General features: G+C 36.8%; 1 protein-coding gene across 1 annotated transcript in view; it reads right to left on the bottom strand.

Annotated features, from left to right (window-relative positions):
* INPP5F (inositol polyphosphate-5-phosphatase F) overlaps positions 1–15,253 on the bottom strand; it is a 43,779-nt gene that overhangs the window by 5,639 nt on the left and 22,887 nt on the right. Inside the window, exons 7-17 of the mRNA XM_015817229.1 lie at positions 14,555–14,753; positions 12,797–12,976; positions 9,603–9,670; positions 7,764–7,888; positions 7,288–7,365; positions 6,480–6,600; positions 5,748–5,876; positions 3,955–4,072; positions 2,968–3,166; positions 769–840; positions 387–460 (exon numbers count right to left, since the gene is read on the bottom strand). Coding sequence (XP_015672715.1) covers positions 387–460; positions 769–840; positions 2,968–3,166; positions 3,955–4,072; positions 5,748–5,876; positions 6,480–6,600; positions 7,288–7,365; positions 7,764–7,888; positions 9,603–9,670; positions 12,797–12,976; positions 14,555–14,753 — 1,363 coding nt within the window. The remainder of the gene's footprint in view (positions 1–386; positions 461–768; positions 841–2,967; positions 3,167–3,954; positions 4,073–5,747; positions 5,877–6,479; positions 6,601–7,287; positions 7,366–7,763; positions 7,889–9,602; positions 9,671–12,796; positions 12,977–14,554; positions 14,754–15,253) is intronic.

The following is a 15,253-nucleotide window of genomic DNA, read 5'->3' as shown; positions in this document are numbered from 1 at the left end:
GAAAGGGGGCAGAGAAGGCACTTTAGTTCACAAGCAACACGGAGGGGGAGCAGAAAGAAAAAGAGAAAAATGCACCAGTTTTGCTTATTCGCCTGGTAAGGTCCTCCAGAATTTACCTAGGCCACAACCTGGAACAACTAAGATGTTCCTGGGTTCATTTCAGCTAACTGCAACCTGCTCAGAACAGTTCAGCTAAACTTCAGAGCCGCTATTCATGAGCTTGTTTTCGCAATTGGAAACAAAATATTTGTTCATTTGTTTCATGACAAAGAGTTACAATAATTATTATACAAAAGAGAAAGATTTTTTAAAAAATTTTTTTATAATTTTTGATATGCTCCAATTGCCCTGGCAAGGAAAAGGGATATAGAATGCAAAATACATACCTATTTCTATCTTCTCCAAATTTTCAAGGCTCAGCCTTTGATACTGATTGACTTTATCTATTTCATCATCATAGCTACAAGGGGAAAAAAACAGTGCCTAGAATTAAATCTTCACTCATAGTGAAACCATCGATAATGCACTTCTGACAACTTAGACTACAACAGATGTCCCCAACCTTTTGGGCACCAGGGACCAGTTATGTGGAGAGAGGTTTTTCTGCGGACCGGAGGGGGCGTGGTTTTGTGTGCTGCCTGCATCCCGCGGATGGGGCTTTGCTTGTTTGTGCAGCCCAGTTGTTGGCATGCCACGGACCGGTACTGGTCCAGAGACCGGGGGTTGGGGACCCCTAGTCTACATTGTGAAATGAAAATGATTACTTACTAGGCTATGTAGTATGCAGAGTTAGAAAGTAAAAGAAGAACATCCACATCTCTATGCGTAGCATCAATCAGGCTAAAATAAAAAGACAGAAGTAACAAAAATGTTGAAACATAAATCTCATAAACACTTTTTGAAGATTTTTCTATTTTGTGGTTAGGATGGAAACATTTATTAATAAATCATAAACACAGTTCCTGATTCCTGAGCCAAGCAGGAGGATGATTGGCCTCCTGCCCCACATTCTGAGATTCCTGTTCTGAGCACATTCATCTCACTGGATTCACCCCCCACTGTTCAGCTGGTCCTTTATCTGCTGACGAACTAGTTTCTTAGTGTTGATGTCCTTTAGAGAGTAAACACTCTTAATTATTTTATTCTTCATTATGTGCAATACACGTTATTGCTATGCTAGCATCCGCTAAACCCAAGAAGTTGCAATCATGATACAGCAGCCTCTCATGTAAACAGTGACAAGGCTTGTAGCATTATAATGATTTTATTTCATTCTTGAAACAAATAATCATGAACGTTAAATCACACAATGAAAAACGAAATGACTAAAGAACTGCTTAAAAACCACTAATAGTAGAACCAAAAACAGAATAAAACCTTAAGCTTAGAAAATATGAGGAAAAGTACTTTCTCTAGCACCAAATATGGACCATAAAGTAAAATAAAAATTTTCTAGCAAGAATATTCTATAACTGTGTTATTAAAAATATGCTTCCCCTAATACCATTTACTAAGTCTAAAGATACTGAGTACCAATGAAGGAGAATATTTGTAGCTCAGGGTTGAAATGAGGGGTTCTTGATGCTCTCTGAGCTTGCTAGTAAGGAGTCCTTACTAGCACTGATGATGTTACCTAGTTAGGGTAGTGAAATGTCTGCAAGAAAACAAGCAAGCTCAGACAGCACAAAGGACCCCTCATACTGAGTACCCCCCAAAGAATGAATCCTCTGAATATTTTATGCTAAGCAATCAGAATAAGCAACAAATAAATCTCAGCAGCACATCAGGATAAACAGTCCATCAGTATATTTTGGTTACCATATCACAAAAAAGATGTTGAGAGTTTGGAAAAAAAATTCAGAGAAGAGCAACTAAGATGATCAAAGGCCTGGAGACTAAAACATACAAAGAACAGCTATGGGACTTGGGTTTGGCTAGTCTAAAGAAAAGAAGAAATAGGGGAGACATGATAGCAGTGTTCCGGTATCTGAGGGACTGCCACAAGGCAGAGGGGGCCAGGTTGTTCACCAAAGCACCAGAGGGAAGGACAAGAAACAATGGTTGGAAACTGATCAAAGAGAGAAGCAACCTGGAATTAAGGAGGAAGTTCCTGGCAGTGAGGACAATCAACCAGTGGAACAGCTTACCCCCAGAAATCGTGGGCGCTCCATCACTGGAGATTTTTAAGAGGAAACTAGACATTCACCTGTCTGAGACAGTATAGATTCTCCTGCTTGACCAGGGGACTGGATTAGAAGACCTCCAAGGTCCCTTCTATTCTATTCTATTCTATTCTATTCTATTCTATTCTATTCTATTCTATTCTATTCTATTCTATTCTATTCTATTCTATTCTATATAAATCCCAAACTTTAAAGTGCTTTAAAGGTCAAAAAGAACTTTTAACTGATTATATTTTGAATCTACTTGAGATTTCAAGATTGGTAATAGATATTACCAAAACAACTATGAGTGAAACCAGTATTGTATAGCAATAGCATTTAGACTTATATACCGCTTCACAGTGCTTTACAGCCCTCTCTAAGTGCTTTACAGAGTCAGCATCTTGCCCTCAACAATCTGGGTCCTCATTTTACTGACCCTGGAAGGATGGAAGACTGACTCAACCTTGAGCTGGTGAAAATCAAACTGCCAAACTGCATTCTGTATATGATAGAGAGTTATGCATAAAGTACCAATCATACTGAAAAAAAAAAATTCTAACTGCCTAACACTGAAAGTAGTAAGATTTTGATTTTAAAGTTCTTACACTAATCTGCTGTTTTTGTTCATCAACAGTATTCATATTATCAACTTCTTTACTCACTTAGAATTCATAATAAAATAATAGTAGTTGCATAAAAGACAATGATTACGGTTCAGAGGTTTTATTCTTACTGTACTGTCCTATGACAAATTGTGGAAAAATGTAGAATTATATAATCAAATATTTTAGACTCCGCATACCTGGGGTCACAGTCAATCAGTGCCCAACCACCATGAAATTTTTCATCATCTGGTAAAAGCAATTTCATGTAACTCTGCAATAATTGGCTAATCAATTCCTGATGACTCCTCAAATTTTCCTTGTGCAAGGCTTCATGCTCTTTTTCTTTAGTAAATATGGAATAGAGATCTTCTGTCACAGGTATACCCTGCATTAAATCTAGACAAATACAGAATGCATACAATGATTAAATGAGAGCTAAGCACAGAAAGCAGAAATTATACCAAGAAATTTTGGTTTTAAATATTCAATATTATAAAAAATAGTACGCAATTGTTGATAGGCTGCTTCCATTGGTCATGCTTTACTAACCTCCAAATCAGAATTTGCCCATAATTGGAGAAAATCTGGAGTATACTTATGAATTATACCCTCCTTTTAGCCATATTTGGAAAAAAAATAAAAATAGTATCAATGCAATTTAAAAATAAATATGCTAATATTAGAAAAATTGTTAATATTTCAAGAAGAATCAGCTAAAAATGAACCAATCAAAACTCTATTTAAATAACATATAATAATGTTTTTCATTAATATGAAGAATCTCCAAAATAATATATTCTAGATGGCATAAACTCAAACAAGCACACTTGGGAAACCAAAAGAAAATTCAACCAACATATGTCAACAATTATATAGGAACCACTTTCAAACATCACTATAAATCTAAACTGATTTTTTTAAAATAATCTTTAATCACAAAGAAGTAGCGTAATTTATATCTTCTTGACAAATATTTAAATTAGGTTCTGATCAGGATTTAATACACGCATATAAAGATCACTGGTTTATTGCTTTCTGAACAAGGAAGTGACATGAAGAAAAAAGATTTGCTCAATCATTTCCACCAGCATGAAGGGCCAATTGGGGATGATTTGATCCCAGTGCTTTGCTCTTTCATACAAATACTTTATCCATTTGATGTGAAAATAGAACAACTGTCTTACCTATGACTGCTTGTCTATAAGCATCCCTGAAGCGGTTTAAGTAGTATCTATTTGCAGAGTTAACACCATCTTTCATAACTCCTGCCAGCTTTCTTTCACCAGTCCTTGTGAAGTCACTCTAATATACAAAATGTATCTCTGAATATTCAGTGTGCAATTTACATATCATTTAGAAAAGGTTCTCCTTTCCATATTAGATAGCTTTGCAGCTTCACTTTTTGGACTCCAAAGCATTCCTCAAATTGTTCTGCCTTGTTAACAAAAATTAGGGCTGGAAAGAATATGTTAAGGTTCTTCAAATACAAATATATCCCCATCTACCCTGAAAACAGGCCCCCTAGTTCTCCAAATAACCACTCTAAATCGTAAATGCACAGTGGCTATGTTCACACAATATACTTAAGCAGGCCAATTTAAGAACAAGAGATTGCAAATGTACAGCCCAAGTACTAACTATGATTTGTTTGCATGTATAGTCATCAGAAGCTATTCCATGTTCAATATATTTATACAAATAAGGAAAAATGAGTAAATCTGGTAAATAGGTTAAGCCTGGTATATAAATACAGTCAACATAAAAATAAAGACATCTTTGCTAGATTCAAATAGAATGCTAAATCATATTGTGATTTTTTTGATTTTGGTTTAGTATTTTATGAAACTAAGCCAATGGAATTAATAAATCATAATTTCTGCTTTTGTGTAATGTATAAACTCAGCCCTTCTATATTCCTATTGACTTTGGTGTGACTCATTTTGCTTTTATGTAATAAAATGAACAAAAAAAATTTTTAGCAAAAGAAAATAACAAAAATTATAAGGACTGAACTGAAATTGTGCAGAACGATTTGCTCAATGCCTTGGTAAGGCCACACTTGGAATACTGCATCCAGTTTTGGTCACCGCGATGTAAAAAAGATGTTGAGACTTTGGAAAGAGTACAGAGAAGAGCAACAAAGATGATTAGGGGAATGGAGGCTAAAACATACAAGGAACGGCTGCTGGAATTGGGTATGTCTAGTTTAATGAAGAGAAGGACGAGAGGGGACATGATAGCAGTGTTCCAATATCTCAGGGGTTGCCACAAAGAAGAGGGTGTCAAGCTATTTTCCAAAGCGCCTGGAGGCAGGACAAGAAGCAACGGGTGGAAACTAATCAAGGAGAGAAGCAATCTAGAACTAAGGAAAAACTTCCTGACAGTGAGAACAATTAACCAGTGGAACAACCTGCCTCCAGAAGCGGTGAATGCTCCAACACTGGAAGTTTTTAAGAAGAGACTGGACAGCCATTTGTCCGAAATGGTATAGGGTTTCCTGCCTGAGCAGGGGGTTGGACTAGATGACCTTGAAGGTCCCTTCCAACTTTACTATTATTATTATTATTATTATTATTATTATTATTATTATTATTATTATTATTATTATTATTATTATTATTATTATTATTATGCTATATAGCATAGGCAAGGTTGAGTCTAAGAAGTTATCCATACATGCATGAAACTTGATTCAATAGTTTCAATAAAGGATGGCCATTATTTTATTGTAATAATCCACATTCTATAAGCAACTCATTCATAAATCACAATTTCAATCCACTGAATAAGGGCCATACATTTATTTTTCTAATTTTGAAAAACTAATCACTTAGTAATAAGGACATAAAAAATCCATAGGATTCAATTATTTTATTCAAAAGTGATGCTATGGACAGTGACTTCAAAATATAAGACAATACACACTTAGTCCTGAAGAATCTTTTTTTATTTTCCTCACATCAAATAAAATATTTACCTTTAAAGCTGCTGTGCCAGCATATTGCCTGCTTATGGCATCACCGTTGTTAGCCCATATGATCTGATAAATTCTATTGCACTTCACTGGCAATGCTTGTTCTGGGGGCATCACACCTAATTTTTTCAGCTGAAATTTAATATATTTATTATTAATTGTCATTTGTTCTACTGAAAACTGTAAAATAAACAATAAAATAATGAAAACTTCCAGCTGGTCTTCTCTTATCCAATTACCTCCAAACATATCATGTAACAATTCTCTTTTTATGATAAGAGTTATACTTTAATACATCACAGAGGACACCAAATGGGGGAAAGCTTTCTGTGTTCAATGTTTAGATGAAATCTCCCAAACAATCCAAATTATACTATTTTTAGAAATAATAAGATCCTGTGTACTGAAAACATGCATTCACTTATTCATTTTCCTCTTTAACGGGGTACTTATGACTTTGTACTTAATTTGCATGACCAGGCTAAAATCAAAAAGGCATTTTAAATCATTTTGCTGAAAAGCGTCAATGTAAAAGTACATTTAAACTTTAAATTTCAGTATTATCTATAGAACTTCTAAAAAATATATTCCAGCACTACTATAGCTATTTTTCTTCAGTAAATTCAGCTCTTCTATATGAATTCTTTGGAAGCAATTTAAAGATAAGCAGACTTTTCACAATGCCTATACTAGTGTTCTCTTTAAGGACAGTCACTATAGTTTATACTGTTGTACCTGCTGTTCCATAATGCCACGAGCAATTGCTGCTTGGACAACGTTGGTTCGATCCAGACAATCCATGCAGTTAACACGGAAAATTCCTTCCTGTTTACAAATTACACCAGCTTGGTCCACCCTTCCAAAAAAGTGATATTAAATAATTTTAATAAGCTTTTTTAAAAATGGCTATTCTCTACCATACTAAATAAAAATACAGTGGCACCTTGGTATTCAACTGCTTTGAACTCATTGAGTTTGGTACTTAATGCAAATTGTCTCGGTACTCATTGTTTGTTTGGTACTCAACGCACAAGCTAGAACTTGTCGGTGTCAGCTGCTTTGTGACTCACTACCTTATTTCTTATGGGAAAAATCTGTTTGGTATTTATCATTTTTGGTTCTCATTACGCCTCCTGGAACCAATCAATGATAACTCCTGAGGTATCACATATTCATTACTCTTATTGTATACAATAAAACAGTCTTTGGTGCTTATATACAGTATGAGTTACTGTTAATCATATCCAAGCACAACATATCTCTGTTTGCAGAAAGCTCTCATCTCCATGGAAAACAGAAAGCTCTACATGAAAATTGTTATGGAGATGCATCTTTCCTTGTAATCGCCAAGCCTTCCCCTCATTCCTGATCCAAGACACAAAAGGCACGGGTGTCAAACTCGCCGCGTCACGTGACGTGTTGCGACGCATCACAACTTTTTTTGCATTGCCGGAGCTGGGGTGGGCACAGCCTCTGCATGATGCAACCGGCCCATGGGCCGGCAGTTTGACACCCCCGCACAAAGGCAACACTGAATACCTACCAGCACCACTTTACATCAGTGATTATGTCAGAAATGGCATCTGTGAGGGTTTGAACATTTTCAAACTTCATTCCACGGCTGAAAGGTAGAAAGAAGGCACAGTTTGCTGTAATTTTTTATTGTACTAAAAATGTGCTGCTTATTATACCAAATCTGAAAAAAAATCCCGTTTTTCCCCCTTTTTCACAATCTGCTACTGAATAATCCATAATCAAGGCAGACTGCTGTACCCTAATTTTAATATATACATACATGCACTCACATACAGGAATACATTTTTTATTAAGGCACTTTTTGAAAAAAGTAAAAGTTTGCAAAAGTCTTGTAATCCTTCGCTCATAAAAACTCTTGAGGGAAAACCTCAAATCTTACCTATGAAGAACTTCTGTCATCATGTATCATATAATATCAAGTATAGTAATAGACTGTACATTCCAATATTTAGCTGCTAGGTTAAGGTACTTTCATAGTCTTACCAATGTTCATGGAAATCAAATGAAACATATGTAAGGCTTGGATTATTGTACAATAAAACTTGTTTAAGGTAAGCATCACCAATAATTTTTTCTCGTCCAGTCTGGTCGACTAGGTTAATGATAATCTGTTGAGAGATAGGAAAATAGAAACATGTTTTAAAATATGAATGCACATATCTTAATTCCATTTAGAAGTACAGAGAAGTGGCTCTTATTTTAATTTTTAAGGGCTTGGTTCTAAATGACTGCTAAGAAGCACTCAGTCAATGAATATTAAAAGCTTCGCCGGATCTTTAAAAATCATATTTAATCTCACATTTTATATCAGTCAGAAATGCATTAAATGGACAGTAAATGTTCACCAAATGCTTCACTATAAAGCAGTTTCTCAATCTTGGCAACTTCAAGTTGGGTGAACCCATCCTGTTCTGTCCCTGTCTGACACACACACCCAAACAGCCAGCCGAGGGTTAAATAACTTCTCCACACTCCACTCCACAGATAAGAAACTTGGTAGCAGCTCCGTAGCTGCCTGCCAAGACCTTTTTACTCCAAACACACAGAAACAAAAACAATACACACAGTTTTGAAACCACAGCACACTACTTTGCCAGAGATTCAGCTTTTGTCCGTCACAGAGTCCAAATGGCCACCACCTCCCTTTTATAGCCTGTGGGGTGTGGTCCAGTGACTCAGCTTAATCTCTGGCACGTCTCCTTTTCTGCTGCGCACGCTTGTCGCGCCTATGCTGGCGTGGATCCAGCCACAACGTATCTTCATCACTATCTGAAACACCTGGCTCCTGGCCAATCTCAGAAACACCTGGCTCCTAGTCAATCTCTTCTCCGTCAGGAGACACCTGAGGCATTGCCAGAGAGGAGGGTCCTGGAGAGGGAGGCCTGGCCATCTCCTCTCCTTCATGTTCGGAGCCTTCTTCCTCCGATAAGAGGGGCTCACAAGACGGAGCCACAAAACATCCATCCTGGCTGAGGAATTCTGGATGTTGAAGTCTACCCATCTTAAAGTGACAAAGTTGAGAAACACTGCTTTAAAGGGATACATTTTTGTTTATGTAACATGAGGCATTCAGTTTTTACCTCTTCAGCTTCTAGAAAATTTTCCTCACCCTGAAAGGTTGCTCCAGAAAAATCCTATAAAATAACTAGTGATAGGATAGGAAATGCAGAAGAAATGGGAATATTCAGCAAGTCCCAGCTGCCTTAGCAAACATATGTCAAAATGCTTTCCACTAACACAAAACCATCAGGATTACATAGTTAGCAATTTTTTTTAATTCACAAAGCACTAGATATTGCCAAATTCTTTTCTTTTTTCAAAATATGAAAGAACAGTATAGGTAGTTCTCAACTTATGACCTCATTTGGAACTGAAATTTTGGTTACTAAGTGATGTGATCATTAAGTGAGCTATCATGTGACCCAACCTGATGTTACAACCAATTTTACTGAGGTTGTCAAGAAAATCATTGCTACCATTAAACTAATCACACTATCATTAAGTGAATTCATCTTCCCCAATTGACTGTGCTTATTGGAAGCCAACTCAGAAGGCTGCAAAACACAATCATGTGGTTGAAAAGACTCTGCAACTCTCATAAATGCTAGCTGGTTGCCAAAGCGTCCAAAGTCTGGTCAAGTACGTACGGAAGTGGTGCCATCATTGTAACTTGGAGGACAGATCATAAGTCACTTTTGGGAGGCTATTGGAACTTTGAACCATTGTTAACTTAATGGTTGTTAAGTTGAGAACTACCTGTACTGTACAACATTTCAAAACTTTTAGTAATTTAACATGGTCTTCCAAGATGGTGAAACCTACCTGTTTTTTATAAATGTTTAATTGTTCTTCAAAATGTGCGCAGAAGTAAGAAACAGTTTCCTTCTCACCTACAAAAGAAAGATATGCTAGTTGACCCCTCCTTTGAGATGTTTCCATGGAAAGCAGAAGTAATTAGATTGGAACAAGCATATTCTTGGACTGAAGTAGAGATGTAGTTAAAATATTTTAAAGAATTATTATAGATTCTAGAATTCATGGCAATAGCATTTACAAATAATTATTAAGCAATGTATGTCAGCAAATAAATAATGGAACATCTTTTTCAAGGTACATATTTATAACTAGTTTTTTAATTGCTGATCTGTGTGTTTAAGTTTTTATGAGAGTATGGGTCAACATGCCATTTGAATGCATCGATTACAACTGCGAAGCCATTTGACAACATTTACATACTGGCAAAATTCAGCAAAATAACTACATTAGAATAAAGCAATTTTTTCTTCTTCTTTTTTTAAAAAAAATAGTATCAGAAAGAGATAGCAGGCTGGCAAGTTGACTCAGCCCTCTGACCCATTAAAATCTGTTGCACAAATATCATCTTTTCAAGAGGTTTTCATGGCACGGGTATATCAACACAGACACAATTCAAAAACTGGACAGGACTAGGACACATTTTGGAAGGCAGTTTCAGAGTTTAAGGAGTGAAATGATTGCCTTAAACATCTGAAAAGCTTAGAGCAGCTATTTTGCCTCTTAAATTCACTACCTTCCCAAAAGCAAAATTTTCCAAATGTTTAAACCCACTCAATCTTTAGGATCACCAAAAAAATGATACTGACGGGATTGCATTTGATCCATCTGTCTTGTATACGTTTCATAGCATTAACTTTAGAGCTACAGTACAGACAACATTTGGAGGAGCATCTTTTTCTTCAGAGAGCACGAACAATGTCCTGCTATCACTGGACAACCATGGAAGTTCTTACATTATTATGTTGGTCCCTTTCAAACACTTGATAAAATCAGCTTTCCTACCAGTTGGGTTAGTAAAAACCAGAGGCATTAAATCACTGCATCTAATCCTCTAAGACAGCGGTTCTCAACCTGTGGGTCGCGACCCCTTTTGGGGTCGAACGACCATTTCACAGGGGTCGCCAAAGTCCTGGAGTTTTTCCTCATAGAATCCTTATGAAACGCAGTCCGGCATATTATTTTTTTTTCCCTTTTTCATGAGCTGTGCTACTCCCTCTTATTCTATTGGCTTTTGAAAGCCAATAGAATAGACTCTATTCAAGAGAGTCTATTCTATTGGCGTTCGAAAGCCAATATATTCTATTGGCTTTCGAACGCCAACAGAATAAACTCTCTTGAATAAAGTCTAATTTTATTGGCTTTCAAAAGCCAATAGGAATTGTCCAGGCTGTCTCTGCCCTGCTGAACCCGCCAAAAGTCCCAGTCGGCAAACGTTGCTGCAAGTTGTCTGCAGCTAAGATGAGCTTCCTGGAAGTTTCCACCCCTCCCTGCTGAGCAACTACTAAATGTAAGTAAAAGAGGGCCAGGGGTGGGAGGGCCGCCCAGGAGGTCACCACAACATGAGGAACTGTATTAAAGGGTCACGGCATTAGGAAGGTTGAGAACCACTGCTCTAAGACAAATGTGCAATTGTATCTTTGCAATACACAAAAACATTTTTAAAAAATCAACTCAGCAAAGTCTTATATATTTTAACATTTGTTAAAACCTGTTGGCCTTATACAAGGCCCTGTAGAAATGGCTGTGTTCCCAGACTTGGATTTCTAGTATCTGTTGGAAGCTTATGATTAATTTTACTGAAACATTTGTACTATCTTTGTACTTATAACTGATTATGTTATTGTTATTTTGGCTGCCAATTATCAATTTATTTGGGAGGGGGTTTTGACTGTGTTTTTATCCAAAGTTACTTGTGATTAAAACAAATAAATAAATAAGATCTTCAAATGACCTTCATGCAAGAATTTAGTAATTATTCTAAAGGTTGTAATTTATGGTAAAGAGGATGATAATGCAGTCAATGACAGAATATAATTTAAATTCAATCTTTCAATACACCTCAATCCTATTTCAAAATAGGAAGATACAAACTGACATATCTTAACAAGCAACAATCAAATTTCAATTCCAGATTTGACTGTACTAAGATATACTACATGGAGTCACACTAATAGCGTATTTAAGGTGACTCTTTATAAAATTTCACGAACAATATGTCAAATAAAGTCAAGACAACAAGCATACATCTTCTTGTAGTTCAGACTAATTGATTAACCAATAATCCAACTGTAGTATAGAAGTTGAAATATTAGACTAGGACTGGAGAGACCCAAGTACAAATTCACCCTAAGTCATGTGAGCTCATTGGTGACTTTGGACTGTGCAATCTATCTCATAGGGTTGTTATTGTGGAGAAAAAAATCTCCTTCTTTCTAGCCTATTGCCTTAACTACTAGATCAAACTGGCGGTTGAGTAAGATTAAAGAAATGGATATTGCATGGTGGGGTTGGGGAAGATGGTATTCGAAAAGAGGAGAACAGCAGAGTCTGGTAGTCAGAATGAGCAGAGGTAAGGTTTTCTGTCAATCAGGGCTTAAGGAACTACCAGTTTTTTCTTTCCTTTCCCTTCCATTCTCACTGCTGCCTGTTCGAGGAACAAGGAAGGGACAGGTCATATCCAGTAAATTGGTCAATAGGGATTTTATGGTAAAAGTGGGTGAAGACAATGTAGTACCAAAATAGTGCCTTTTAACCCTGTTCATATCCTGTCGGAAAGGAAAGAAAGCTACTAGAAGATATGAGTTGGTTAAGTAGTTGTTAAGGTTACTTCTCTAGAAAAATATAAAGCCTACAAATATGTGCACCTACAGATACGCATATAAACATACATAGATAGACATTTACTTGGAATACCATGTCATTCTAAGAATTCACTAGAGAAAATAAAAGTTAAATATTTGTAAAACATTCACCTAAATTCAGTTTACAGTATTTCTATCAAATACAGTTGGCTTTTTTAATTAACAAAACACAAGAAAATCTTTATTTATCAAGTGCTACATTGATGGCCTAAGTACGTTAGGGAGACATAAGCAAGAAAATATTTTTTTTAAAATAACTTTGTGATAAAAGTTACCACACTAATTTGAAAAATGACTGAATAATGTTGTAATTGCATTATGTATCATATGAATACTTACACTTATCAAGACGTGGCCGAGGGTTGTATCTATAACCAACCTGACTCCAGAAAACAGGCACAGAGCCTCTTGTCTGAACAAAAGATAGTGTGTGATTATGAACATGGATCAACTGTTCAGTCTCTACATAATTTGCTACATTCCCATTTTTATCCACTCCTCTGCGTTTGTAACGCATCCCTAGGGAAAAAAAGCAAAGAATTTCAGAAAAGAGATTGAACTTGCATGTTAATAGCTCATATAACATTTGTTCACTTAGCACCCTAACTACTTAATATTGCATTTCCAAAAGACTTTCATAAAATTCCTCATCAAAGTCTCTCAAGTAATATTAGCATTTATGAGATAATACAGCTGGGAAAACTGCAGACCCAATATGATCATGGGATTCAAATATCTTCCACATGACAAAAGGCTCAGAATATCTGGGACTCTTTAGCTTGATAAAATGACATAGCCAGTTGGCTCCATCCCTGGCTATCGGGGGTGAGTCATTAGCCCCCGCGGAGAGGGCCCGCAACTTGGGCGTCCTCCTGGACACTCGGTTGTCTTTAGACGATCATATGACAGCCGTGGCCAGGGGGGCTTTTCATCAGGCTTGCCTGATACGCCAGTTGCGCCCCTTTCTGGATCGTGACGCTCTACGCACGGTCACTCAAGCCCTCGTTGTTTCCCGCCTGGACTATTGCAACGCTCTCTACATGGGGCTCCCCTTGAGGTGCACCTGGAGGCTCCAGCTAGTTCAGAATGCGGCCGCGCGGGGGATTTTGGGGGCCTCTAGATACTCCCATGTAACACCTCTCCTGTGTGAGCTGCACTGGCTGCCTGTGGCCTTCCGGGTGCGTTTCAAGGTGTTAGTAACAACCTTTAAAGCGCTCCATGGCAATGGACCTAGGTATTTGCAAGACCGCCTCCTACCACATACCTCCCTTCGACCAGTCTGCTCCCACAGAGAGGGCCTCCTTAGGGTGCCGTCGGCCAGTCAATGCTGGCTGGCGACCCCCAGGGGGAGAGCCTTCTCTGTGGCAGCTCCTGCCCTCTGGAATGACCTACCCCCCGACCTACGTACAACTGCGGACCTGCGCCTTTTTCGCCGAGCCCTGAAAACTCATCTATTTCGTGCGGCCGGCCTGGCGTAGTCTTAATTAGGTTTTAGTATAGGTTTTTATATGGGGTATTTTAGAGCAGGCCTTTATTTATTTAATTTGATTTTAGAATAGATATTTATTGTGATTTTTATTACTGCCTGTTCACCGCCCTGAGTCCCGTAAGGGAGATAGGGCGGTATACAAATCTAAATAATAAATAAATGTTCAAGGGTGGATTGTTTTACATAAAAGCATGGACAAGGAGAAATATAGTACTTTTCTTTCTTTTATAGGACAAAGTTGATTTATAGATATAGAACAGGAAAAAATGACTTCAATACATACACTGTATAATTAATTCATGAAATTCATTACCACAACATAGGCAAGCATATAATATCCTTAGCATAAACATTCCTTTGATTCTATCCTCATTCCACAAAGAAAGAAAATAAGTCCTGCTCTCTGAATATATGGGATGGAGGGGATATTGTCTGAAAGAAGTCAAGTCTTTACAGCATTTTCTTGTCCAATTTTTCAAGTGATTCTTATGCCCTTAAGTGAACATTTTAATTTCTGTATAGAAATGCAAATAGGATTTAAGTACTTGTTTTCCATAAAAATAATCACTGGAGCTTTTTGGTTTCTAGACTACACTGAATAAACTTACCCGCTCTGTGACGGCTTCTCCGTGAGATAAGCGCCACAAGAAAACTTGGATGAATGTAATCTACACACACAGGCTCCTGAGATGGTGTTTCAGGGCTGCTTTTCTCCTCGTCTGATGTTTCATTGTAATTAACTATAAGTTCTTCAATTTGCACAAATCCCTGGATGACTGGGATAATCCAAAAGTCCACTTCAGATTGCTACAGGACATTAAAACATATATACATGTATGTTATGACATATGCACTTTATAGAACCCAAAATTTAAATAAATGAAAATAACTGCAGCAGTAGTATTCAAAGTTCTTACTTTAAAATGTTGCATTTGGGCATAATTTGGGCAGCTTTATTTATTACTATATTTAATATATTAAGAAGTTATATTGTATAATAATAGTTAATTGTACTACATAGCTAAACTTAAAATAACAATTAAAAATTAAGAAAACAAATGTAATAGACAATTCAATATAAATCAGGGATACTTGGACTGCTGACTATTTGAACCTTACCAATATGAGTTAATAAAATTAGTTGAAAAACACCAAGCAACTGATTAGTGGGAATTATAAATGCTTATAAGGGATTACAGAGTCATAAAAAGGGAGTTATTTGGAAGTTTCTCTTCCTCTAAAAGAAACTATGAATAACCTAGATGATGAATAATGAATCTCCAATATCCCTTTTCCAAGCAAGGTTG

This window comes from Protobothrops mucrosquamatus, unplaced genomic scaffold (assembly GCF_001527695.2).
Source record: "Protobothrops mucrosquamatus isolate PMUCROS unplaced genomic scaffold, P.Mucros_1.0 scaffold566, whole genome shotgun sequence".
Taxonomy (NCBI): Eukaryota; Metazoa; Chordata; class Lepidosauria; order Squamata; family Viperidae; genus Protobothrops; species Protobothrops mucrosquamatus.
This window is presented reverse-complemented; position numbering and strand designations above follow the sequence as displayed.